The following is a 26,403-nucleotide window of genomic DNA, read 5'->3' as shown; positions in this document are numbered from 1 at the left end:
AGCCCCATCGTCCACCTCCCCTAGGTCCTCCCTGCAGCCAGAGTTGGGGGATGTGACCCCCCCCTTCCCGGGTCTGAAGACCCAGGGCTCTAGGTGCTCGGCAGTGTGACGTCACCACGGTCGCGGTGCAAGGTCAGAGATGCTCCAAAGCCGCGAAAAGCGTGAAGGCACCTGAAGCTGGAGCTCGGCACTCGGTGCCTGTACCCCCCGCATCCCCCCTGTCCGCAGGACTGCCTCCCTGAGCGTGCTTCTGGTCGCCGTACCCTTCAGTGGCTAGAATGAAATAGCCTTTTTTTTCTTTTTTCTTTTTTTTAAATAACTCCTTTCTGAGGAGGAAACACCTGAAATTTCCGGGTTTTCTTTCTCGCCTACGCTGCTCCCTGGCGGCAGCGTCTCCGCACTGCAGCATCCCTGGCCTCGGGTCAAATCGGGTGTTCCAGGCGGCGGCGACCCAGAGCACAGGGCCAGGCGCCCCCACTCGGACACCTCGGGTGGAGAAAAGAGGCCGAGGCAACAGGCGCCGGGGTCTCGCCATGTGATAGAATGATTTATTAGAACAAATTCCATGACAACTCATATAAAATAACCATTTTCTGAAAGACATCCGTAAGACCGCCTGAGGACAAACATACAGAAGTACCTCCAAGAAGCCAGACAAATAAGTTACCGATCCCAAGTCAAAGGCTGGAGGGGGAGGAACGGGAATTTGTGAATAAAAAAAAGTGTACAGCGATCACTGAGGGTGCGTGTGGATGAGAATGGCCACTGTTGGTCTCCAGGGGACAGGCTGGAGGGGACTGTGCGGGGCATGCAGGAGGCCTCCTCCGTGTGGACACAGCAGGCCCGGGGGGCGGGGTCCTGGCAGGAACCCCGTCCCCACTCACACACATACGTAAACATCACGGGGGCGGTGGGGGGGGACAGGACCCATGCACGCAACTCCAAGTCAGCTAAATGTAAACACGGACACACGCATCACCCGTGGCGGCCCGGACTCACACCCACTGGCCCCCGGGCCCCATCCCGCAATCGCCACTCACACAGGCGCCGGGCACGGTGCGGAGTGACCCCCCGGAACGGCCGGGGTGGGCCAGCCCCGCCCCCACCTGCCCCAGCCCACGGGCTCTTTGGCTTAGAGGCTCCAGAAGCAGCCTCCTCTTGCCCCGGGGAGGCGCGCCCTGCCCACCCGGCATGTTCCCAGCTTAAAGAACCCTGAGAAGGCAGAACTGTCCCTGGGGGCCTCTCCCTGCCCTCCACCCCCCACGGGACCAGGAGCACAGCAGCCTGCAGGGCTCAGAGCTGGCTGCAGGCACCCACGTAATGCCCACAGCGTCAGGGGGTACGGGGGCTGGGGGAGGGGTGCAGCCCAGGGAGCTGCCGGAAGCCTGGTTTCCAGCCCCTGCGGTCCAGTGCTCGCTGCCCCCCCCCAGCCTAAAGCCGCAGGAAGCCAAGTGCAGATGCCCCACAGCCCTCGTTGGGAAGACCTGCCCCACGGTGTGGACGTGTGCCTGGGCGTGGGCGCATGTGTCTGGCATGTGTACGCCCGTGTGCACAGCGGTGTGGCAGCAGCCTGCACACTCAGCAGGTTTGGCAATTGCATTGGCACCAAAGGCTTGAAGTACTGGGGTTCCGGCCCCAAACGTCTCCACGGGCCACAGCCCGGGCCGAGGCGGCAGAGGCCGCTGGAGGGCCCTGGCCAGGCGCACCGAGCCCTCGAGTCCTGGGGCTTCACGGGCCCCTCCCGGCTCCGTGTTTGGCACTGAATGACGCCCCCCACCCCTGGCCCAGCCCCTCTTCCCCTGCCTGGCCCGGGCCAGCACCCAGGGAGGGACAGGTGAGCACGCACCCCAGCGCGAGAGGCGGGAGGAGGGCCTTCTAGGCCCGGGGGCTGCTGCCGTGGCACAGACCAGCCTTTCCTTAAAAGCTACAGACAGAAATAACAGCAGTGGAGAGGACGCGGGGTACACACCTGTGACGCCAGCCCTCGGCAGTGGCCACGACAGGAGCTGGGCCGGAAGGCCAGCAGGGGCAGCCCAGGGGCTGGGCCATCCCGCTGGGGTGCTGGCCGGGAGCGAGGGAGGGAGTCTGGGCACGGAGGCCCTGCCCACGGGGTCCTGGCATGTGGGGGGTCTCTGTGGCGACCCGTCCGCAGCCGGGAGGGGCCGCAGCGGCCGGCAGAGAGGCTGGAGGCGCCAGACCCGGGGCCACGGGGAGGCCGCCCCGGCCCGCGCCTAGATCAGGAACCTCTCTGCGTCGGGGAGGAAGTCGGGGAGGAAGGCGGGGTCCGGGAGGCCAGGGGACCCGCAGGTGCCCCGCTGCGGGAAGCTCCTCAGAGGCAGGGCCAAGGGGGGCGAGGATGGACTCTGGGCAGCCGGCCGGCCCTTCCCAAGCTGGGCCGAGCCCCCGGAGCCGCGGTTCCCGGTCAGCAGGTCCAGGTTCCCGCTGGGGTCCACGATGGCGTTGATGACTGCGGGGGGTGAAGGGTCAGGCCGGCCGGTGGGTCCTGCCCTGCCTCCCACACCCACCCGGCCTCCCTCTGCGGGCGCCACGGCGAGCAGCACCGGCGGCCTCGCCCGCACATCTGGACCATACCCACCTTCCAGCTGCTTCTGCACGCGTCTCAGTTCTTTCAGGATGGAGCTGATCTCCTGGAAGTGGGTGGGAGGGGGTGCATGGAGCAGGACCGCCACGGGGACCCCCCACTCCCTGCAGCCAGGAGGCTGTTTGGCGGCGGCGGGGGCGGCCCTCACCTTGTTGGACGTCTTCAGGATGGGCACCTCGTTCTCCGAGTTGATTCTGGCTTCTAGCTCCTCCCAGGCTCGCCCTGTGTTCTGAAAGAGGATCCTGCCACCGAGGGGGGGAGCAAACAGGACAGGGAGGTTGGAACCTACACAAGCGCACCCAGCCCGCTGCCCCCACCCCTCCCCGTCCGTGCCCACGGGGGAACAGAGGCCCAGGGCAGGAGTGGGCTGGCCAGAAGCAGAGTCTCCATCTCTGGGCCTGACGTGGGGAGTACTGGGGTCGTCCCGGGGGCTCTGGGGTGGGTGCAGGGTGTGCCGGCTGCCAGGCCCAGGTGCGCGCGTGCGCATGAGCACCCCCCGGGCGGTCCTGGCTTTGGGCGCATGTTAGCGTCTGCGTCTGAGGGGAGGCTGGCGGGGCAGCTCCCACCGCCCTTCAGAGCCCGGGGGCCCCACGCACTTCATCTTCTCGGCCAGGTGCTCCGTGTTCTCCCGGATGGCGTGAGACAGCTGGGACACTGGGTTCAGCATCAGGTTGTCAAAGATCACCTGCAAGGACCAGGCGTTAGCGTGGCACCCGGGACCCCCGGAAGGCCCTGCTCCCTGGTGCACCCCAACACCCAGCCTGGAGGGCCCTGTGCGCGCAGCCAGGCCAGCTTTCTGCGGGGTAGGTGGGGTGACCTGCCTCCTCGCGGCTCCGGGGCCGCATCTTGCTGGCGAGGGGGTCCTCACAGCGGTCGTTCATGTTCTGGTCCACGTCTCGAGAGCTCAGGGAGCCGGGTGGCACCTTCTGGAAGTTGAGGCTGGCCTCGGGGATGCGTTGTACCAGCTGTAGACAGGGGCAGGGTGGTGTCAGCCCTCCTGGGGGCAGGGGGCATCCACCCACAGGGGCAGACCATGTCCCTCCCCTGCCGTGACAGTAGGGGGACTGAGCAGACTCGGGCCCCGGGATGCCCCTACCCCCAAACACAGGGGGTCCTGGATCCTGTGCTCCGGGGTGGCCGTGTGGGGAGCCGAGCACAGGACACACGGCCTCGGCGAGTACCCCTGGCTGAGACTGCCTGTGCAAGGAGCTGCCTGAAGGCCGGGGGTGGGCCAGACCTCAGCAGGGTGGCGGCCAGGCTCACCTCCTCACGGGCAGAGATGGTCGAAGCAGGTGTGCTGGGCACGTTGCTGAGAGAGGGGCTGCGGGCGGGCCCCGGTGAGCCCAGCGAGTCACCGTCCCCAGCCACGTCGTGGATCTCCCGGGCGAGGATGGCCACGTCCTTCACCAGTGTCTGGCTCAGCCTGCAGCCCGCAGGAAAGAAGGCAGGTCCTGTCGGGTCCCCCTGGGCCGAGCGCCCGTGTTGGGGAGGTCGGGAAGCAGCGGCCTGATGGATCCCTCCCCGGGCCGACCTCCCCTCGCAGGTGCAGGCAGGCGTCCTGCCCCAGAGGCAGGTGCTGGGTGAGGGTTAGGGGTCGGGGGTGTGCAGCCTCCAGCCTGACCCCAACTGCGCCCACCCGGCCACTGGCAATGCCAGACCTCACAGGGCCCCGAAGGGAGGTCCCAGGAAGCGTGGCAGGGGTGGGGCTGGGGCCAGGCAGGAAGGGCGGGCAGGCACAGAGGTCCCACAACCAGCCTGTCCTGTGTCACCTGAGCCCTCGGCCCAGGCTGGGGTACAGGAGTCCCCTGTCACTGTGCACCACCACCTCCTTCACTCGACAGGGGTTACGAGCTCCACCTGGAAGCTTCCTTGGCACATGGATGCCTGCAGTTGCCCCAGCAACGGGGCCTCCGAGGCCCACAAGGCCCCGACCTCCAGCCTCCATCGTCCCAGCACTGCCCAGGGCGCCTCCCAACCGGCCCTGAGGGCCCATCCACTCCGAATGGCACCTGCACCCCTGCCTGGCACGGCCACCATGCTCAGTCCCTCCCAGAAATGCCGAGCACGGCTGGAGAAAACCGTTCCAACCGCCACCTACCCCCAGCATGGCTGACCTAGACCCCTCGAGATGGGGGTCCCCCAACTGCACCCACTCTCCCTACACTGAAAAACACAGGACATCCCTAAAGTCACAGTGATGCCACATGGGCGTGCACCCCTGCCTTAGTGCCAGCCCCCAGCCGGGCAGGATGCCCAAGCTTGCCCACTCGGGAAGCAGAGACCCCGAGGCCCACAGGGGCCGCCCACCCCCCCTCCTCTGCACGCCCCTCACCTCTGAGGAGCCCGCCTCGGCAGTCCGCCCCATCGTCAGCCGCTGCCCTCCCTCCGTGTCCTGGGAGCCGCCATCCCTGGCCCCCCTCATGCCCCGCAGGCCCTCCCCGCTCAACCTTGAGCCACCGTGGCCTGTGTCCTCTCTGTGCCTGCATCCCCACGGGCCATTCGCCCAGGAACCACCTGCCTCTGGTCACCTCTTTCTAGAAGCTCAGCAGCCTCAGCACCAAACACCCGCCGTTCACCCTAAAGCCCCGGACTCCTCCTGCCCCTGCACGAGCCCCGCAGAGCCCAACCACCGTGGCACTGACCACTGCTCAGCCAAGCACTGCCCTCTAGTCCCACCGCCTCTGCACCAGCCTCCCAGCTCCTGCCCTGGAGCTGACCCAGGGAACGACCACACGAGAAACATGATCTTTAACAAAAATAATACAGTTCTTCCTCATACCAGAGATCGGGCATTCTTCTGAAATCTGCCTCCACCCACCTGCCCGCCCACCTGATATCCATCCACGCATCGGGGACCCATCCGCCCACCCAGGATCCATCTACGCACCTGGTACCCATCTGCCCTCCCAGGACCCAACTGCTTACCTGGGACCCATCGACCCACCCAGGATCCATCCACACACCCGGGATCCATCCACGCACCCAGTACCCATCCACCCACCCAGGATCCAGCTACGCACCCAGGATCCATCCACACACCTGGTACCCATCCGCCCACCCGGGATCCATCCATGCACCCGGGACCCATCCACGCACCCAGTATCCATCTGCCCTCCCAGGACCCATCTGCCCACCCGGATCCATCCACATACCCAGTATCCATCCGCCCTCCCGGATCCATCCACACACCCAGTACTCATCCGCCCTCCTGGGACCCATCCGCCCACCCAGGATCCAAGCCCCCAATAACCGCACCCACCCCCCGACAAGCAGAGCTCAGGCGGACAGAGCCTCCAGCCCAGTCCCGGCCCAAGGGGCGCTCTGGCCCTAAGGGAGGCGCGGCCCGCTCAGCGGCTCCGCTTGCACCGCTCACCTGGCGATCTCGGCGATCTCCGCCGTCTGCACGATAAAGCCGTAGGGGTCAGGGTCTTCCTCCTCGTCATCCGTGTCCCGGAGGCTGGGCGCCCGGGGTCGCGCGCGGCCAGAGCCGCCAGCCCGCGGGGTCTGCGTGGCTGTAGAGGCATGGGAGCGTGTGTGTTTGGGGGAGCCGTGGTGGGAGCCGTACTCCTCCTCGGACGTGGACGTGCAATCCGAGCCCTGCTGCCGGCGGCGCGTGCCTGGGAGCGCGAATCGGTTCCAGAAGCAAGAACAGAACAGAGTGGCAGCTCAGCACCCCGTGGCAGCCCCGGGGTCCCAGGCAAGGGCCCAACGCTGCGCAAAGCCACGCTGCCGCCGGCCCCCCACCCATGCCCAGAGGCCCTTTAGCTGAAGCGCCAGCAGCTGCAGAGCTCCAGGGCCTGGAGGCCACCAGCGGCCCAGAGGCGGGAGGCGGGGGCAGCCTGGCATTTCCACGGGCCTGGGGCTGGTCGGCCTATGGGCAGAGGCCACGGGGACGGTCTGTACCCATCAGATGGGAGGTGGCAGGCGTGGTGGCAGGGCAGCGTTACACCCAGAGATGCCCCAAATCAGGGCAGCCCTCCCCACGTGGACTGGCCCCAGGCCTGGGTGGGACCCGAGGGTGACTGAGCTCGGCCCCCGCAGCCCCCTCCCTTGCCCGCCTGCCCCTCGGACCTGGCTCCTCACCCACCCTGCTCTGGGGCCCCGCGGTGGCAGCAAACACACGCAGCCAAAAAAGCAGTGGAGGGGCAGCGGGCTCCCACCAGCAGCGGTCCTCGGCCTGCCACCACCGTCCCCGCCCATCCCTGCCTGCAGCGGACCCTGCCCCTCAGCACTCGGCGCCCCTAGTGGACCCAGGAGGCAGGGGGAGCCCCACCTCAGCAGCCTCACGAGCCCTGAGGAGCTGGGCCAGCAGAGCCTATGTTCAGCTCACTCGGACGACTGGCCTGGCTGAGCACACGAGCAGACATGCACACACGCACACACATGCACACACATGCACACACACGCACACACACGCAGCCCCCCGGGGCAGCAGCGAAGCACCCGCGGCCACAGCACTGTCCCTGCTGGCCACGCACATGCACAGGCCACAGGCTGCACGGGGCCTCTGCCTGGGGGGTGTGGGGGGTGGACACAGCCCTCCCCCGCCACGGCATCCCGCACGCCCTGGCAGGGCAGCCGAGGGCAGAGCACCCCAAGCCCGAGGCCTGGCGCGCAGCCGCGGAGCCCTCCATCCTGGCTCCCCGAGGGTGGTCACACATGCACACGGTTGGTGTGTGCGTCCGTGGAGACGGGCCCGCCTACGGGAACGGGGCAAGCTGCGCACCCTCCGCCCCGGCTGCCTGGGCCCGGGGCCACCCGCCTGCTCCCGGCACTCACTGGGTGACGAGTATCGGGCACTGCCCGGGCGCGCCCTGCTAAAGGGCTGGCGGGGGACCGCGGTGGCGCTGGCGGCCTTCTTGGCGGCGGCCCGAGCCTCGGCCATGACGGGCTTGCGGCCCGAGCAGTACAACTCGACGCTGCGGCCGGAGAAGCCAGCCCGCGCGGGGGCCGCCTCGGAGTCGCTGGGCCCTGTGAAGGAGCCGGCCCGCTTCCGGGGCATGGCCAGGATGTCCAGGCGCGACAGCTTCTTGGCCTGCTCGGGGGCGGGCCGCCCCGCCGGCTCCGGGGTGGCGGGGGGCCCCCGCTCCCCGTCGGCAGCCTCTGTGTCCGAGGCCTCCCCCAGCCGGGCCCGTCTCAGCCGGGAGGCCCGCGTGGGCCGCGGGGTGGACAGGCTGTTGGAGCGGGTCAGCACCTGCTGGGCCTTCTGGGAGCCGGCGGGGCCGCGGCTCTGCTCCTCCCGGGCAGCTGGCGGCGGCGGCGGGGCGGGGGCGGTGGGTTTCCGCCGAGGGCCTGGCCTCCCCGCCCCAGCGGCCCCGGGGGCCTCGTGGTCAGAGGTGACCGCGTCGGCGCCAGGCGGGGGCGCCAGGCCACAGCCCCGATCGTCGTCAGGCCAGTCCGAGGAGCCCCGGGGCCCGGGGCCACGCCGCACGGCCAGGCGCCTCCCCGGCTCCACGCGGCCCACGTCGCTCGGGCCCAGCGGGCGCCGCTGCTTGTCCGAGAGCCGCTCACGGGCGCTGTTCAAGGCGACACCCCCCGGGTCCTGTGCTGCCTGCGGGGACGGCGGCTTGTCCCTCTGCGGTCCCGCGGGCTGCGGGCTGGTTGGGCTGGGCCCGTTCTTCCCGCTGAGCAGACTGACAGTGCTGGCCGTGTCCACGTCAGAGTCCCCGGACAGCGAGTCCTCCGGCGGCCTGGGGGCACTGCCCGTGGGGCCCTCTGCCTCCTCCGCGGATCTGGACAGCAGCCGGGCCTCCAGGGCGGCCAGGGCCGTCTCTGTCTCCTTCAGGATCAGGTGGGTGTCCTGGGGGTGCAGGTCCATGCGCGAGGCCCGGGCGGCAGCCAGGTCCTGCAGGAGGGGGTGGCTGGAGATGTGCGGCAGCTGGCCGTGCGCTGGGGGGCCGCCAGCCGGCTCCTTGCTGAAGCTGTCCTGCCGGACCAAGGCCGGGGCGGGGCTCTCGGGCTCCGGGGACCGCCCTGTCCGCAGCTGGATCACCATCCTCCCGCTGGTGCCGACGGAGAGGCTGTCCCTCGCCGGTGGGCTGGCCTGGGCCACCCGCCCCGGGCCCTCCACCTCCCCTGGAGCCAGAGGTTTCCTGGGGAAGGCTGTCTCCCCGTTCTGGTCCCCAATGAAGAAAGAGGTGGGGGCTGGCTCTCCAGGGGCCCTCGGCGAGCGCCGGCCCTTTGTCCATGCCAGTCCCTCCTGGGGGCTCCGGCGTCTCTCCTCTTGCGGGCCGCCACCCCGCTCGGAGCCCCGCCCACCGTCCGACCCGCTGGCATCGCTGAGGCTGTCAGGCTCCAAGTCCTCCTGGCCCAAGAAGCAGCCGGCCTGCTCACTGCCTGGCTCTGGTGGCCCGGGGCCGCTCCTCCTGGTGGCCTCGGGGCCCCCAGGGCTGTCTGCGCGGTCGCTGGGCAGCTGTGGGAGCAGCCGTCGCTGGCGCACAGGCAGGGTCCCCTCGAGCTCCCCGGCTCTGCGCCCAGGGCTCTCCTCTGCAAAGACAAGGGCAGCCTGGTAGGGAGCGGTCGCTGGCTGCGGGCCCTGGGTGCCTACGGGACGCCCGGCCCTCCGCCAGACTCGGCCGGCACGCTCGCGCCAGCAGGTCCAGTAAAAGGCCTGAGCCCAGCCCCAGCCCCAGCCCCAGCCCACCGCTGAGCCTGAACCACTCACCTGCCAGGCCTGGGTCTGAGTAGCTGTCGGCCAGGCTGGCCCAGCGGGACACCCACTTCTGACTCCCGGGAGAGCCCGGCACCGTGAGGCCCTGCAGAGCAAAGGGCAAGCGTGTGTCTCCCGCAGGGGAGGCAGGAGGTGCCCGGGCAGCCACAGCAGCTCGCCTGACACCTGGCCCTACCCATGCCATCTCTACCCGTGGCACACTCCCCCACGGACGCAGCCGGGAAACCCCGATGCGCTCCTGCGTTTGCCCCCAACACAACTACCTAACCTGAGCCCGGTTCAGGGGCTCACAGGCCAGCCGCTGTGACTCAGCGCAGCCTTGCCTGTGGGTACACGGGACACACCCAGGGGCCCAGCCTGACTTGGGGCCTCCGGGCCCGCCCTTGAGCCCTCCACGCGGGGGCCCCAGCCCACCTGCCAGGGCACACTACCCAGGAGGTTGGACCCAGCCTCCCCTGGGGCCTGGAATCCAACACAGGCAAGACCTCCGAGCTCACACAGGCCCCGATGCGGGGGCCCCCGCCCCTCCCCAGGCAGCGTGCGACCCAGGTACCTGGAGCTCCCCTTGGGGGGCCACGCCCGCTGACCGGGAGGCAAACTCCTGCAGTAGGGCCATTCGCTGGGCTACCCCGTCGCCGGCCTCGTCTCTGTCCCCTCTGATGATGGGACGGAAGGTGGCGGAGGACACCCTGGAGAGCTCAGGAGACTCGAGTACCCCAAAGACCTGCCAGGAGGGATGGCCAGGCCCCCGGGTCAGTGCCGGCCCACCCCCGGCCCGGCCCCCACCGCCCTGCCGTGCTGACCTGGTCGATCATCTGGCGGGCCTCCTCCACCTCCGGGTCCTGCACCTCTGTCTCGATGGTGTAGGTCCCTGCATCACTCAGGCTGTCGTCCTCGTCCTGTTTGCGCGCCTTGGTCAGCTGGGGGTCGGCGGGGGGTGGTGGCGGGGTCGCCGGGGCCACGGGGCTGGCCCCACGGGGTGTCTCGGGGGCCGGTGATGCTGGGGGTGCCTTGTCAGGGCCGGGCCGGGCGGCCGGGGAGCCCTCCCGCAGGCACTGCGCCATGAAGTCCTGGGCCAGACGGGAGCGGCGTCCCACACTGCCGAAGGGCCGCGCGGAGCCCCGGGGCGTGGGCGAGGGCCCCCCCAGCCGCTCCTCTGTCCTCTCCCGCTTGAGCGAGCTGGCCCGCTGTGGCCCCGAGCTGCCGCCTGTGCCCCGCGCCGGGGCAGGGACGCCCGAGCGGTCTTTGTCGGCTGGCCCGGGGCCTCGGCGCTTGTCGGCCTTGGGGTCCCCGGGAGGGGTGTGCGTGAAGGACTGGGAGCGCTTCTTGCGCGGCGTGTCCTGGTCAAAGAACTCGATGACAAAGGCCTGCTGGTTGTGCAGCAGCTCCTGGGGATCTCGCTTCATTTGCCTCTGCAGCCGCACCTGCGCCCCGCTGCCCTCCGCAGGGACCCCGGCCACCACCGCTGCCGCCGCCTTGGCCGCGGGGTCCTCCGAGTCACTCTGGGTGCCGTCCTCATGCTTGTGGCCTGGGGGTGGGGGAACCGCAACTCGTCAGGCCAAGAGAAAGGATGCAGCGATCTGAGGGGTGGGGGGCTCTTCACCCCATGCCCAAGCTGTCACGTGTGGCTGGGGACACAGCGCCCATCTCACGGAAGCCACCACGCGTGGCCAAGATGAGCGAGGGGAACACGAGGGACTGCCCCCTCGCGGAGGCAGGTCTTCAGCAAGGAACCGCCAGCGGGCAAGCACTGAGGCCGGTGGGGACGCCCCGCGGCAGGTCCGGAGCCCCATGCTGGGCCCGCCAGCCCAGCACTCACCCTTGAGGGTGCGGGTGTGGACCGGCAGGTCGCTCTTGGTGCTGTGACGGTCGTCGCCGGGGCCGGCCCGGCACAGCAGGCTCGGGTCATTCTGCACCAGCCAGTCGGCCACCTTGGTCTCCGCGGACACGGCCTCCGCAGGTGCGGCCTCCTTGCCCGGCGGCCTCCTCTGGCGCAGGGAGAACTTGGTCACGTGGTCCTTGATCTTCACCTTGCCGGGGCTGCAGTCGTCAAACTCGATGGTGAAGGAGGCGTGGCTCTGCACTACGGGGGCCGCCCCGCCCGGCTCCCCTTCCTTGGTGGGTGCCTCCTGCGCCGGCACCTCGGGGGGCCGTGGCGGCGGCGGCGGGGCCTCCTTCGTGGGGATCTCAAAGTAACTGGGCTCCCGCCTGAATGAGTAGCTCTGAGGCTCCACCGAGGCCCGGAAGCCAGGCATCGTCCCGGGGAGCTCCCCGTCCTGCTGCGCCAGCTCCTTGGGCCGCTCTGGGGGAGGGAGGAACATGTCCTTGGGGGCCCCAGGGTGGCAACGCCCGCCCACCTGCCCCGCCAGGACTGTCCGCTCGGTCTCCCCCAGCGGGCATTTCCAGGCCAGGCCGCCTTCAGGAGCTCTAGCGACCTCTGGGACCCACCTGCGTAGGGCTCCTCCTGGCGCCGCTCCTCGGGCGGGGTGCCACCATCATCTTCTCCCCACCAGGAGGGCTGCCCGTACAGGGGGGTGCGGTAGGCCGCTGCCTCTGCACAAGGAGAGCGTTTGACCCTGGGTCGCTGTGGCCCCAACGCAGACCAGGAGGGGAGACCCGGGGCTGGGCAAGCCCTAGGTCCTGGAGGGACCCTGGCCTCACCTCCCATCTCAGCCCAGGCCCCCCTGCCCCAGTGCTCCAGCGTCATCACCCTGAGGCCCGTTTCCACATCTGTGGTGAGCGACCGCTGTGAGTCTGTGACCCTCGCTGTCCCCAGCCCCGCCCAGGCCTCCCTGTGGAGGAGGCTCACCTGGGGCAGACAGTCCTCAGCTGCCCCATCCTGAGGCAGGCAACCCCCCAGCCCTGCCTGAGCCCTCTGCCCCCAGAGCCTGCCTGCCAGAAGGACAGGACAGCAGAGTCCACAGCCAGGGCGGGTCTCTCTCCAGGGTCTGTAAACGACTCAAGTCACAGAGGGCCGACCCTGAAGGCTGGGCCCCCCGCAGGCTGACCAGACCACACGGGTCTCAGGGGTGCTGTGTGCACAGGTGGGTGTGTCTTGGGGTGCAGAGGTGTGGGTGCATGGGTGCCTGAGCTCACCCGAGGGCAGCTTTGTGCTGTGCCCGCCGGGATGCCATGAGCCCAGGAGGCTGGCGGGTGGAGGGGCTGTGCTGGGAGGGGAGCGTGACCCAGATGAGGCAGGTCACGGGGAGGCCCGTGGGGGGCAGGCCCGTGTGCACCTCCCTCCCAGGCCCTATGCCATGCTGCCCTACCTGTTCCTGGCCTCCGGTCCCCCCTCTCTGGCCTGGGACCCAAGGACTCGCAGTACGGGGGGTGCTGGGGCAGCGCTTCGCCCTTCCTGGGTGCCGGGCCCTTGATGCTCACCTGCAGCTGGCTGGTATACTTCTCGTGCTGTGGGCAGTGAGGCAGGGGTGAGGGCAGGGCCCACTCCAGGAGGACACCCAGGGCAGCCCGCCTCCCTCTTGGTCCAGAGACGGCCTGCACTGCCCCTCACGCCAGGAGGTCTCCTTCATGACTCCCGTGGAGGTGACATCCTGAGGCTCAAAGCCAGGGGTCCTTGCCCCAGCCTGGGCGGGGGGCAGGGGGGGGGAGGTCCTCAGGAACACAAAGCTTCCAGGAAGGAGCCTGGAGTGGGCAGCAGCTATCAGAAGTGGTTCATAACCCCCACTCAGGAGACACAGAGGGGTGGGGACAGGCCCCAGGCCATGGGGTCAGCGGCTCAGGGGCCACGAGAGGCGGGCAGCAGTGGTCTATGTGGGCACACCGTGTAGCTCTGTGTGTGTGCCTGTGTGTGCACACGTGTGAGGGCGTGTGCGTGCAGCGGCCCCACCTGGCTGAGCTCTGCAGCTGTCAGGGCCAGGGTCACACTGGCCCTGTGACTCTGGGCAGGCCGCCCACACTGCCCGTGCTGCCCACAGCTCGGGGCCAAGGCTAGTCTCCCCCACGCAGGGTTCCACGCAGGGTTCCTGGGCAAAGCTCTGGGCAGTGGCCCCAGGTCGATGCTCCATGACTCCCACCAAATGAGCCAGAGCGGAGTCCTCCCACCATGGCCCCCGACCCAGGTCCCTCAAGCCCCAACGGGGAGTACCCGAAGGCACTCATCACCCAGGAGTCCCCCAGGGCTGTCCCCAGAGGCTTCCCCTCCTGCCGGTTCCGGCTACCACCTGTGATAGCCTCGCCGCGGTCCTCCCCGCCCCCAGCCAGGTACCGCAGTCTCCTCTCCACGCCCGCCAGCCGCGACAGCCGGGAGGGCGGGGAGCGACTATCTCCCCCACCTGCTAGACCGGGCCATCCTGCAGGACAGGCCGGGCCAGGCTGACTCATGGCACCACAGCCAGGCCGAGGCAGCCAAGAGATATGGGAGCGCCGGGCGGGGGCGGGGCGGCGGGGTGCGGGGCCGCGGGGCCCTGGGCTGAGTGCGGGCACTGACCCTGAGCGCCTCCTCGGGGACCCGGTGCTGCACACGCTCCAGTACGTACATGTTGGAATGTGACAGCGAGTTAAGGCGAACCCGGAGCAGAAGAGCTTGGATGGGGGCATGGGGTCACGTGGGGCGGGCCTTCTCCGCAGGGAGAGACCAGACAGCTCCTGATCGAGTCCGACGGAGAGGGGAGGCCTGGGGGGACCGCGCTGCCCCCCACACCCACCTGTGCACCTAGCGTGTGTCCACACTGCACCTGCTCGGACAAGCAGCACACACGCGCATGACTGTGTCCTTTAGCCCCTCACCGCAAGGGCAGGACAGGGCAGGGCAGGCAGGGGATGTGCCCGAAGCCAGGTGGGGCCCCAGCTCCCATCCCAAACCACCCCTCAGCCCTGGCCTCCCCAGGTTCTAGGCGTTGGGGGGGGGCTTCAGATGGTGTCTGGGCCCACGAGTGGCAGCCGAGGCAGGCAGAGAAGAGGACACGCTCCCGCCATGCGTGTGGGGCCCCAGGGGAAGCATGCTCCTCGGGGCGGAAGCACAGAATGCCACATCCGGGCAGCCCCCAGGTCACCGGGGACCCTGGGTCCCAGGGAGGGCTCACTTTTCCTGAAGTCCTGTGTGAGCTCAGACCAGGAGGCAGGAAGCAGGTGCCTGTGATGGGGGGCTTCTGTCGGGGGAAGGGGCTGGAGCCCCGCCTGGGGTCATGCCCACTACCCTCGCACACCGGCGGGCCCCTGCTGCGCCCACTGAGGCCCCCACCACTGCCAGGAAAGGATATCGTAGCCGAATCGGATGACGTCATGGAGCTTCAGCGTGATGTACTTCTGGTCCGGGATGCGCACATCATTCACGAACGTCTGCGGGGGGAGACGGGTGAGAGGGCCAGGCCAGCAACGGGCAGGGCAACGGCTCTGGGGTCCCCCTCCCTCCAAGCTGCTCTGGGCCAGGCACTGTCTCTCTGATGCACGTGCACCCAGCGTCACACCCCGAAGGGACCACAGGACAGGCGGCCGCTGAAGGACTGGACTCGCCCAGCACCCCGGGACCCTGGGGTGGCAGTGGCCCCGCGGCAGGGCTGGCTGGGCTCGGTGATGCCTGCTCCCCAGAGATCCTCTTCCCTGCACCAGGGGCTCTAACTGGCCACTGACACCACGCTGTGGCCAGATGTGTGAGCGCCCAACACGCCTGAGGCCTCTGCGGCAGCCCAGGTGACAGCGGGAAGACAGATGTGGCTCAGGCAGGGCCACTGTGCCAGAGTTTGGTGGAAGAAACCAGAAGCGTGGAGGACTGGGGACGGGACAGAGGAGGGTCCCGGGAGCCGAGCAGGAGGTGGGTGCACAGGGCGGTGTCCCGGGCCAGGGCCGTGGTGTGCAGGGATGGGCAACACGGACGCTCACTGCCCCCGCAGCCCCACTCAGGTCGGGCTACTGTATCTGACAGGAGGGCCCACAGAGGAGGGGCTGGGGGGGGCAGACACCGCCCGGGGGCCCCGAGTGGAGGCGAGCTCGGGATGGAGACGGCTGGCGGCCCGAGCTGGGCGGGACAGGGCAGCAGGCAGACCCGAGCACCGCCACACTGGACCCCTCCCTGCTCAGGGGTCCCGCATCCCCCAGGACGGGGTATCCCAGTCCGCAGGAGGCCCGCCTCCCCTGCACACCCTAGGGCCCTCCCCCCAGAACAACCCTGCCCTGCGGGAAGCCCTCCCAAGGAGGCCATGGAGCCACTGCACCTGAAGGTGGCTTCCCCCCACCTAAGCACGAGATCCGGGAGGAGGCCAGGTGGGGACAGAGCAGAGGGATGCGGTCCCCAAGGGGAAAGGACCAGAGCAGGTGGGCAGAGCTGCAGGGGGGCGGAGAGGGGAGGCCAGCACAGGGAGGAGGTCACGAGGAGGGGGGGGCCAAGGCGGAGGAGTAGGTCATGATGTGAGGGGCAGGGTGGGGAAGAAGCTGGGGTGAGGAACACAGGCGGGGCTACTATGGGGGACAGGGTGTTCTGAACGCGGGACACCACGAAGGGAGGGCGGGGCCCGCAGGAGAGGGAGGGAGGCAGAAAGGGCGTGAGAGGGGCGGGGCCAGCAAGGGAATGGAGATGTGCTGGAGGGGGCGGGGCCTGGAGGGGCGGAGCCAAAGAGGGGCGGGGTCCTGGGGGCGGGGCCGGCACAGGGAATGGAGACTGTGGAGGGGGCGGGGCCAGCGAGGGGCGGGGCCAGGAGAGGGGCGGGGCCGGCACAGGGAAGGGAGCTGCGGAGGGGGCGGGGCCAGTAAGGGGCGGGGTCCTGAAGAGGGGCGGGGCCGGCACAGGGAAGGGAGATGGGCTGGAGGGGGCGGGGCCAGCAAGGGGGCGGGGCCAGGAGAGGGGCGGGGCCGGCACAGGGGGCGGGGCAGCACCAGCACCTCTCGCACTCACCCCGTTCAGGCTTCCCAGGTCCTTCACCCAGTGCTCGTCCCTGTCCTGGTCGTAGTTGATGACGGCATGCTGCTTGTCCACGCTGCGGGACTGGGGACACACAGACGGCCGTCAGCTGGCCTTCCTGGCGAGGTGAGGCCCAGGAGGCGGGGGAACGCCCCACGGGAGCCCCGTCCTCCACCGCCCGGCAATGCCGACACTGGCCACGGGGCCTGGGAGCCCGCAGCACCCGGCCCGCGCCCCGACTCCCGGACAGCCCACCCAGGCTTGACTGCGCCAGCTGTCTCAGCCGCTGGAACAGGCCACAGGGACTTGCTGAGATGCCAAGGGCAGGTGCTCCCGCCCCACTGCCACCCAAACCCCTCCTCTTCTGTGCAGCCCTCTGTGGCACCCGTGGGCCAGATCCCTGGGTCAGCCGGGGCAGGGCTGAGAACCTCTGCTCATCTGGGACATGCTGCTCACTCCCAAGGGCGGGTGAGGGCAGGCAGAGACCACAGGGGGGCTGGAGAGGCTGGGGGCTCAGGGAGAGGCCCCCCCACTCCTGGGCAGCCCCTCAGGGGCACAGCCTCTCCAAGCGATGGTCACACACATGCAGGATGGGTCTCAGACCCTACAGCTATGTGCCTGCATGCACAGGGCTCACACATGTCCTAAGCACACCCTGCCGCCCACGTGCAAGCGCGCGCGCACACGTGCAAGTGCGCACACATAAGAGCTGAGCACTTCCAACTTTCCCTGGCCACCAGACCTCCCATGACAGCTCCCAGGACGCACCCCGCCCCCTCAGTCAGAAGAGCACACGCAAGTCCCCACCACACCTCTCCACTGCCAGGCTCGCGGTGCAGAGACAGGGACGGGCTCGTGGGGTCACATTGTTTGCTCAGGCATGGCCAGCGCAGCCACGAGGCCCGCGGTCTTGGCACAGAGCACAGCACCACTGCCCACCCCACATCCACTCTGCTGGAGGCCCTGGGCATCCCTGGGTGGCCCCTGCATCCCTCTTCCGCCACCTAAGGAGACACAGGCCTGGGGACCAGGCCCTGGAGAGGCCAGCAGAAATGGCCAACCTAGGAGATGTCCAGACCTGCCAGGATGACAGTACGGGACCCTGTGGTCCTGCCAGACGGGGCCTCCACAGGACACCCAGACCTACCTCCAGGTCACATGCATGGGGACAGGGCTGCACACCAGCTCTCCACGGCGAGGGACAGGATGGCCCCTAACCCGCGAGAGGGTGGCCCAACACCTGAGTCCCTGCGTCACCATACCACCAGGGCTCTCAGCTCACAGCTGTGTGCCCAGACCCTCCCTCCCCGAGGCGGCCAGCCCTCCACACAGCCCACTTGCTCCCTGGTTTCCAGGGGAGGCCCCAGCACCCTCCCAAGGCCTAGACACCCCTAGGGCACAGCAAGGTTGCGGTGGGGGTGAGCATAGGCTGTGGCCTAGCCCTGCCCTGTCCCGGGTCACTCAGCTTGGCCGACGTGCCAGGTGCCCTGGAGGGCAGCCCGCAGCGGGCAGGGCTTGTAGGGGCTGTGGCCCTCAGCCCAAGCAGTAGGCAACATGCTCCAGCCCTGCCTGCACTCCCCAGGTGGCCAGCTGGGCCCACAGGGATGCTGCCGCAGTGGGGGAGCTGGAGGGGGGTGGCACGAGGAGGGAATGGGACGCAGGACCCATACCTCATCCTGCGTGGACCTTCAGTCCTCTGGAAGGAAGCAGAGGTGCAGGGGCGATCCAGTGGGTAGAGCGGTCAGTGGGGCCAGCCGGAGCCTCCCTGACACAGAGGCCACCCCTGGGCCATGTGCCCCAGTGCTGCCCAAGGGAGCCAGGGAAGCACGGGTCAGCAGCACAGCCCGCTGCAAGCATCTGCCCTACGAAGCCCCCAGGATAGCCTGGTGGGGGTCCTGGTGCCAACTCATCTGCTCCCACAGCAGTGGGTATCTGACCCGTGTCCAACCGTGAGACCTACTGCCTCTCCCCCCAGACCTCACCTCTGCCCCCATCCCGAACTCCTCACCCAAAGTTGGCGCTCACGGTCAGACAGCTCCTGGCCACTCCGGCCACAGCCTCTTCCCTGGATGCCAGGCACCCCCTCCTCCATCAGACTCCCCTGCCTGTGCCGGGTGTGGCTCCGCCCAGTGCTCACCTACCCCCAAAGGGTGACCCTGTACGGCAGGCCCGCCACCTGGCACAGGCGGGGGTGCGGGTGCAGGGGGCCCCCAGCATCCCTTACCTGGGCCTCGGTCTCCTGGCTGCAGTGGGGTCGGCAAGAACCAGCAGCCACGTGGGGGAGCCTGAGCGCTCGGGCTCGTCTCCCCCCAAGCCAGTGAACCACCCCTCTGGGCGCCCTGTGAGTCAGCGACCGCGACTCCTACAGTCCAGCCCGGCAGCTGAGAGAACTGGTGAGGGGTCTGGGGTTCTGCACCCTTTCTCGAGAACAGCCCAGCTGCCCACCTCAGCCCTGTCTGAGGGCGGGCCCTGGCCTCCTTGCCGCCAGGTATCAGCGCTCGGGGGTGCTGCAGGCCTGGGAAGGGGTGGCCACGGGGCTCTTGCCAGCTCCACACCAGCACGCGGGGTGACACAGGCTGGCCCAAGGCGGACCGGGCGGGCAGCAGGAGGGCACGCCATCCCTCAGGCTCGGACGCCACCTCTGCCAAGGAGGAACCCCCTCCAGGGGCCTCCGGGCTGACCTCCCAGCCTGAACAACTCCCTTCTCTCCCCGAGCCTCAGACCTCCAGCCCCTGGACACACCCCAGCACCTTCTGGGCAGCTCAAGCCTGGCCGGGCCAAACCAGACCCCCCTCCCCGCCCCCCTGGCCCTGCAGCCTTCCCCTAGGAATGCCAGTAGCCGGGCGTCCGGCTGCTCCCACACAGCCCCTTGCCCCGGGCACCCACCGGCCCTCCTCTGCAACCTATCACCCCCTGCGGCCCCCTTTCTCCCATCCTCCCAGCCCTTGGTCCAGCCCATCGTTCTTCTGCAGAAACTTCTGAGGCCCCCGGCCAGCCCGGGAGGAAAGGCTGGCCTCGTCCATGAGCCACAGGTCCAAGAGGCCTCTCTAAACCTCCTCCCTGCCCTGCCCTGCCCTCTGGCCAGACCGCCCTGTGGGCTCTGGAGAGGCCATGCCCATTCTTGGACCTGGGTCCTTTGCCCAGGACTGCCACCCTGCCTGTGCCCACCTTCCCACCCGCCCTGCCTTCTGGCTCCTTGGACCCTGCAGTGCCCCCCACCATTTGCACCCAGAGCCTGGGCTGCCCCATCTAGTCCCCAGACCTACCCTCCACCCATGACTGGGGCTCCAGCACCAGGCACATCTCCTGCAAAGCCCCCCTCCCAGGCTGCAGGTAGCACCAGGCCCGGTGGGGAACAGGCAGAGAGGGGCCCCAGCTCCAGAAGCCACCCTCCCAGCGCCGGGCCCCGAGCCAGCAGCCGGCCCCAGATCCACACCTCGGAGGCCAGGCAGCCCAGCACAGAAGGCAGAGCAGCCCCTTGTCCTGGATCAGAGACTTAACAGGACACAAACCAGGGGACGCCCCGTGGTTCAGCGGGTGAGCCTCTGCCTCAGCCCAGGGCGTGATCCCGGCTCCTGGGATCGAGTCCCACATCAGGCTCCTGTGGGAAACCTGCTTCCCCCTCTGCCTGGGTCTCTGCCTCTCTCTCTGTCTCTCGTGAATAAATAAATAAAATCTTTAAAAAAAAAAAAAAAAAAAAACAGGATACAGATGCAGAAAGCAGCTGTGCCACGCGTGATGGGAAATATTGTGAAACAGGCTAATAAAAGGGCCCTGAGAAGCTCCCAACATAGATTTTTGGGAAAAGGTCTAATTATACTCACTTTAAAAAGAATAAAGACATGTTTCCAAACTTTATGTGACCCTGTGTGGAAAAAGGGCCCTGCCTGGAACAGCCTGATCCCGGCAGCGGCCAGAAGCCGGGGCTCTGGGCACAGCCTCCTGCCAGCGCACCCCGACATCGCCCTGGCGGGGCTGCAAGCGCCCAGGGGGCTCCCCGCCTGCCCTCTCGGGGTGGGGGTCTCCAGACGGAGCCCGGCTGCCACACACTCCTACGGGGCGAACTGGGCAGTCGCAGGGCAGGCATCTGTGCACAAGCACACAATGGCACGTGGGCGCACACACACATGCACAGGCACCCGCCGTGCCCCGGAGCACCCCCCCACCCCAGGGCAAGACCCATGGCAGGTGGCCTCGGCTCTGCACCCGGCAGACCTGGGCCTGCACCCACGCACATGTGCGGCGTCTAGCACCCCGGCAGGGCACCAGCTCGGGGCCAGGCTGGCACTGCACGGGACACGGTGGCTGCTGGAGAGCCTGGGGGGCACGGGGCCAGGCTGGCCGGCTCTGCCTCCAGGATGCCCCCCACACTCCCTCTGCCCCCTGAGGTCCAAGCCACAGCCCCTCTTGCCTAATTCGCGGCACGGGCCCCCTGGAAAGGCCTCTGCTCCCCAGCCTCACCCCTGCGGGCCCCCTGGGCCCCTTGTCCTCCTGAGCGTCCAGTCGGCCCCTCGTCCCCCATCCCGTTCCCAGCGCCACCTCCTTCACCTTCTCCCCCGGGGAATCATCAGGTCCCTGCTCACATGTGTGTGGCCGGCCCCACCCCTGGCGTGGTGACCCCAGGGGCAGGGTCTCTGCGTGGCCCTCCCGGTGGCAGGACAGTGTGGTGCTCCATCACAACTGCTGAGTGACAACACGGGTATGAAGCATGGACCCCGCAGAGGGGAGGCCCGGGCCCTCCGGGAGCACGAGGCAGGGAGGGGGTGAGGAGGAGCGGGCTGGTGAGGACGCGCAGGGGAGGGCGCCCGGCAGAGGGGCTGCGATGAGGCAGCTGTAGGACAAGGCCGGGATCCACTGGTGTGTGTCCCTGACCCAGGGTGTGGCAGCAGCGCCACCAGGGGATGCCCAAGCACAGGTAAGGGAGAGGGAAAGTCAGGCCTCGTCCCTGGACCACTGGCAGGGACCCTGCTGCAGAGGACGGGGGCTGATGGGTTTTGCTCGGTAGCACAGAGCTTGGGCACAGGGAGCTGGAGGCTGGGGACAGGACAGGCAAGGACACCGTGTGAGCCACCTGAGCAGATGTGGAATCTAAGGCAAGGGTGTGACGGAACCTCCAGGAGACACAGGGGGGGACCGCCCAGTATGCTCAGGGCCCAGGCAGAGCGGGAGGCTGCAGGGGCTGGACAGCATCCTGGTGCTCACTCTACACCCACACGATCTCCTGGGGCCTCAGTTTCCCCAACTGCTGGAGGACAGCCAGGGCAGGAACACGGGTGCAGCCGAGCCAAGGGCTGCCCCGCATAAAGGGCTGAGAAGCCCCTGCTGCTCCTGCCCCGCTCAAGGCTCCACCACTGACGAACCAGAACCAGGAACTGGACCCAAACTCGCTCTGAGCGCCCTGACCCCTGCCTCCCGAGCCAGAGGCCTCTCCACCGGCACCTGCGAAGGGCGGCAAACAGAGTGAGGGCCTGGTGCGGGGGGACAGAGCAGGAAGGGCAGGACAGGGCGGGAAGACCACGCACGCTGGGCCCCGGGCACCCACAGCCTTCCAGGATCTGCAGGCCCCTGTCAAGTGCCGCCTCCAAGAGGTCCTCCTGGCCACCCTAGGGAGACCGGAGAAGGCATCAACATGCCTCACAGCCACAGCACCTTGCCAGGGGTCAGGGACCCAGCACACTTTCGGGTCTGCTTCCAATGACAGAGAACGGGGGTCATGTTACACGACACCATGAGGGAGCAGCTGGCCACATCCAGGCCTCACCTGGGCCGCTCGGGGGGCCTGGGGTACAACCCGCAGCCTGCACCTGCTGTGTAGACTGCTACTCTGGGGCCTCGGGGGACAGGGGTGCACCCCTCAGCCTGCAGCTGCTCTGTGTGGACTGCGTGTTCCGGGGGCTCAGGGGGCCAGGGGTGCACCCCGCAGTCTGCAGCTGCTCCGTGTGGACCGTGTGCTCTGGGGGCTCGGGGGGCCAGGGGTGCACCCCGCAGCCTGCAGCTGCTTCGTGTGGACCACGTGCTCTGGGGGCTCGGGGGGCCAGGGGTGCACCCCGCAGCCTGCACCTGCTCCGTGTGGACCGCGTGCTCTGGGGGCTCGGGGGGCCAGGGGTGCACCCCGCAGCCTGCACCTGCTCTTCATATTTGTAAACGGTCTTTAAATCAAGACTACTTCATGCCAGGCGACAACGGAAGAGGAAGAGGGACGTTTTGACGCCGTGAAGAAGCCTGACTGGCGCCACCTGCCTGCTGCTCCCCTGTCCTCAGGCCACTGCTTCCCAACACCGGCAAACCTGAGCGGTGGCCGAGGAGGTGGGTGCCCAACAGGCCTCAGAGATACACCTCAGGCTTCACAGAGACACCTGCCCGTCCCCGGACAGTCCCTGACGCGGCCTCTCCAGCATCCAACAGCGGGAAGAGAAATAAGGGGACAGGCTGTGCCAAGCCGCAGACACCAGGCGGCCCAGCAAGCAGACAGATGCGGGAGCTTGGCCGGTCTAGTCAACCAAGTCTGAGGACCTTTGCGGAGAAGCCAGGGGGTCCAGACAGGGACAGGCTCGCCCTCAGGAGAGGGAGACAGACGACATCTGCCATCTGCGTGTGGGGGGCCTGAGCCCCCCATCTGCAGCCTGAGCCCCTCGCGTCCCAGGAGTGGGCAGTAGCAGCCCGGCTGGCACAGGGAACCAGGGCCTGAGCGAGGCCTCACCCTGCACCCAGGACACGTGTCTCCTTCTGGGGGTCCCATAATGGGGGGCGTGAGCGTGGGGGCAGGGGCCAGGGCTGCAGGAGGCCCGGCTGGACCACCCCCATGGGGAGCAGCGCAAAGGACGGCTGAACTAAGGGGAACCCTGTAGGGTCAGTCCACCTCCCCTCCGTCCTCGTTCCCAAACAGCCAGACCCAGACTCTGAGACCAGGGCTTAAAGGTCCTGCTTGCCAAGTGCACGGGGTGCTGGTGCCACCACCCTTTTCTACCTGGGTGCCTCAAGGGGCGCCAGCCTCCCCTCGGACAGCTCTGACGGCCAGAGTGGGCCTCACGGTTCCCCAGTCTGCCACGGCCCAGGGGGGCCCCAGACAACAAAACCACGGATAGGTCCACTTTCCAGCACCTTCCAAAGGTGGGTGCCCGATGCCTTGAGAACCTGACAGAAGCCTGAACGACCTCCTGTCAGGAAAGCCCCGACACGCGGAGGCGAGACTGGCCTGTGAGCGCACACGCAGGCCTGCACTCGCCCCCCGTGGGTCCCAGGCGAGGCGGAGGCCCAGGCGGAGGCACGCAGCACTCGGCTGCCTCCAGGGCTCTCAGCAGGCTCCTGCAGCAGGGAGGACGGGCGCTGTCCTGCCCTGGGCCCGCCCCTGCCTCCTCTGCCCCAGAGATGCTCACACTCACCTGCAGCATGAGCTCACACTCATCACGCCCCACGAAGATGAGCTCTCGCGGGAGCCGGTGGCGGGTGCCGCTGCTGCTCACCAGGAACCAGGAGGTGACACTCATCTTGGCGCTGGCAAGGCCCGTCTGGCCCTGAGGGGAAGGAGGCGTCAGAGCAGGCTTCCCTTCCTGGGTCCCAGCCCCTGGACGCGAAAGGCCCGGCGCAGATCCGCCCCCTGACGTCCAAGCACCCCCGTGGCAGCACAGCGGCCGCCACTGGAGACACTGGGCCCAGCCGCACGAGGCCACCGCCCTCCCTGGAGTGCGCCTGCCCCTGTGGACGCCTTCCCCAGCTAAGTTCTCCTGGCCTTCCCTTGTGCTCTGTCCCCCCAACCCAGGTACCCGGCGTTGAGTCCATGAGGCACGGGCCACACTGTCCACGTGTGGAGCCGCACACTTCCTCATGACCCAACGAAGAACAGCTCTCGAGTGGGACTTGCCATGGCCATCAGGGTCCCCACAATGCCAGGTGTACAGGGCCTGACCCCGCCCTGGACACAAACTCTGAATCAGAGGACCTATTTCCCCCACCAGACACTCTGGGGTGGGCCTGGCAGGAGGGCCAGGGGGTGGGGGACAGCTGAAGACAGGAACTCTGAGCCATCAATACAGCGATCGCTTACAGGAGATCCAACATCCCTGTATTGCCACCGTGGCCATCCCGCAGAGGTCCCCAGGCCAGGACAGCACCAGGTAACGGAGGCATCAGGCTCCGGGGCCTACAAGGCCCTGCGGGCATCAGTGAAGGAGAGGTAGGAAGGGCTGGTATGGTCAAGATGGGCAGGCAAGTGCCATGGTAGCTGGCGAGGCACGGTGGGGGCAATCTGAGTGACAGCAAGGGCCCATGCCACCTCGACACCAGGCTCTGGGGCAGCCAGCCTGCCCGCGCTCTCACATAGGTGCCCCGCTCACCCAGGGCAGAGCTGTGTGGCTCCAGCAGCACAGGTGCACGGGCACCAAATATGCACACACTCACAGGACACACGTGTGCACAGGGCCTCCATGCGTACCCAGAGCACCACCCACAGGCGTCCTGGCCACTCTTCTCTGCACAAACACACACACAGGATAGATCCCACCCCGAGCACTGCATGTGTGCCAAGGGGTGCCCTGGGCTCTGAGCCCCCTGTGACCTGCATCACCCGCCTTCCCGCCAGCTGGGGAGGCAGACAGCAAAGGTGAGAGGCTCTGAGAAGGTGTGAGTGTCCCAGAGGAAAAATGAAGCAGTGGGTGTGGGGGGATGGGACGGGGCGGGGTGTCTGGGAAGGCTCCTGGGGAAGGCATCATCTGAGCAATGCCCACCAGGAGCAGGAGCGGGAGAGGAAGCAGATGGATGGAAGCGGGCTTGTCAACATCTGGGGACTGCGCTGCAAGCAGAGGAAGTTACCGGTGTAGATGCGGGGGTCACAAGGCTCGGGGAGTCCTGGGCGTGTGCTGGAGCCAAAGGGTAGTTCCAGGACCTGCCTCATCTCTGGGAGGCTCAGCACAAAATGAAAACGTGGCCGCCTGGCCTATAAGTCATGAACAACTTCAAAGATGCCGGGCACGGAGCACTGGGCAGAGCACATGGCGCAAGGGCGTGGGTGGGTGCGGTGGCCAGCCGGGGAGGTCCTGGGGTCACAATGGGACTCCGAGGACAGAGCACAGAGGGAGGTCAGACGATGAGGGAGAGAAGTGACAGCGGGAGCAGTGGGGGGATCCCCCGCCCCTGCGGTTCCCACCCCAGAGGCCCAGCCTCAGCCCCCTTCCCGGGCGGCGGTGAGCGAGGCCACCACCAGGACCACGGTCCATGACGGTCCAAGTGCCCGCGTATCCCTCAGCACACCCACAGGGCACCTGGGGCGAGCAGGTGGGAACACCAGGAAAGCCCCGCCCCAGCGCCCCAGGACAGGGCGGCCGGAACCCCCTCCCCGGAGCCCAGGCGCGGCCTCAGAGTCCACCCGGAGCGCTGGGCCCTGGAGGCCGAGGGGGAGGGGACCTGCCCCCCCCAGGGCTCCGGAGGCCTCGGCAGCCCCAACCTCCTCTAAGGCCCCTCCTCCCGCGGTGGGGGGAGGGGAAGCCTGGGCCCAGCTCCTGCCCCATCACCGCACTTCCCAGCCCCCACGCCCCTCCTCCATCACCTGCCACCCCCACGGGCCGCGACCCCACCCGGCGGAGGGCGCCGCCTTACAGCCTGGGGAGGCCCAGGCCCGAGCCGGCTCTGCGGCGCTGCCAGGGCCGGGCCCGCCGCCACCAGCAGCCCTTCCCGACCCGCTCGGCCGCGAGCTGGGCTGTTCCCACACCGCCTGCGGCCGGCGCTGCGAGGGGGAGCGGCAACACCCCAAGCTGCCCCCGCGCCCCGGCCCGAGGGAGGGGGGAGCGGGATGGGGCCGGGGCCGGGGCCGGGCGGCGGGCGGCGGGCGGCGGGGGCACCGCCACGGAGGCCGGGCCGGGCCGCGCCAGGAGGCAGGGGCGGCGGCGACACGGCGACGGGAGGCCGCGGGGGGGACCGCGGGGCGGGGGCGCCCTCTGGATCCGCCGGCGCCCGGCCTGCGCCCCCCGCGGGCCGCGAACCCGCGCCCCGGCCCCTCCCGCCGGCGGGGACCCCCCCCCGCCAGGTGCGCCGCGGCCCACGCCTTTGTCCGGCCCCGAGGGCCCGCGCCCCGCCCGCCCCCCGCGCGGCCCCGCAGGCGCAGGTGCGGGCGCAGGAGGCCCCGGCGGGCGCGGGGCGCGGGGCTCGGGGCTCGGGGCGCGGGGCGCGCTCTTACCTGCGGCTCGGCCCGGCGCGGCCCCGCTCGGCCCGGCCCCGGCCCCGGCCCCGGCCCCGGCCCTCCCGCCCGCCGGCCGAGCGCTGGGCGGGGCCGCCGCCTAGGACATG

The 26,403-nt window shown here is 68.8% G+C and overlaps 1 protein-coding gene across 3 annotated transcripts; it reads right to left on the bottom strand.

Moving 5' to 3' along the window:
* Positions 1-526: 526 nt before the first annotated feature.
* On the bottom strand, positions 527-26,403 carry CEP170B (centrosomal protein 170B). Of its 3 annotated transcripts, none has more exons than XM_077910815.1 (19): positions 26,294-26,403; positions 23,508-23,639; positions 16,120-16,209; positions 14,492-14,570; positions 13,720-13,778; positions 12,542-12,680; positions 11,721-11,825; positions 11,092-11,574; positions 10,076-10,800; positions 9,826-9,996; positions 9,267-9,357; positions 7,382-9,088; positions 5,976-6,219; positions 3,866-4,025; positions 3,424-3,567; positions 3,199-3,287; positions 2,751-2,844; positions 2,597-2,648; positions 527-2,467 (listed from the first exon to the last, which is right to left on the bottom strand). In XM_077910815.1, exons 2-19 carry the CDS (start codon positions 23,610-23,612, stop codon positions 2,232-2,234), a joined length of 4,773 nt encoding a protein of 1,590 aa, XP_077766941.1. In that variant the 5' UTR covers positions 23,613-23,639; positions 26,294-26,403; the 3' UTR covers positions 527-2,231. The 3 variants fall into 3 exon arrangements, with proteins under 3 accessions (XP_077766941.1, XP_077766943.1, XP_077766942.1); XM_077910817.1 differs by lacking the exon at positions 26,294-26,403 and adding an exon at positions 17,796-17,928 and having other exon boundaries at positions 23,508-23,645; XM_077910816.1 differs by lacking the exon at positions 26,294-26,403 and having other exon boundaries at positions 5,976-6,114.

This window comes from Canis aureus, chromosome 9, assembly GCF_053574225.1.
Source record: "Canis aureus isolate CA01 chromosome 9, VMU_Caureus_v.1.0, whole genome shotgun sequence".
Lineage (NCBI taxonomy): Eukaryota > Metazoa > Chordata > Mammalia > Carnivora > Canidae > Canis > Canis aureus.
Note: the sequence above shows the minus strand (reverse complement) of the source record. Positions and strands in the feature narration are given on the sequence as shown.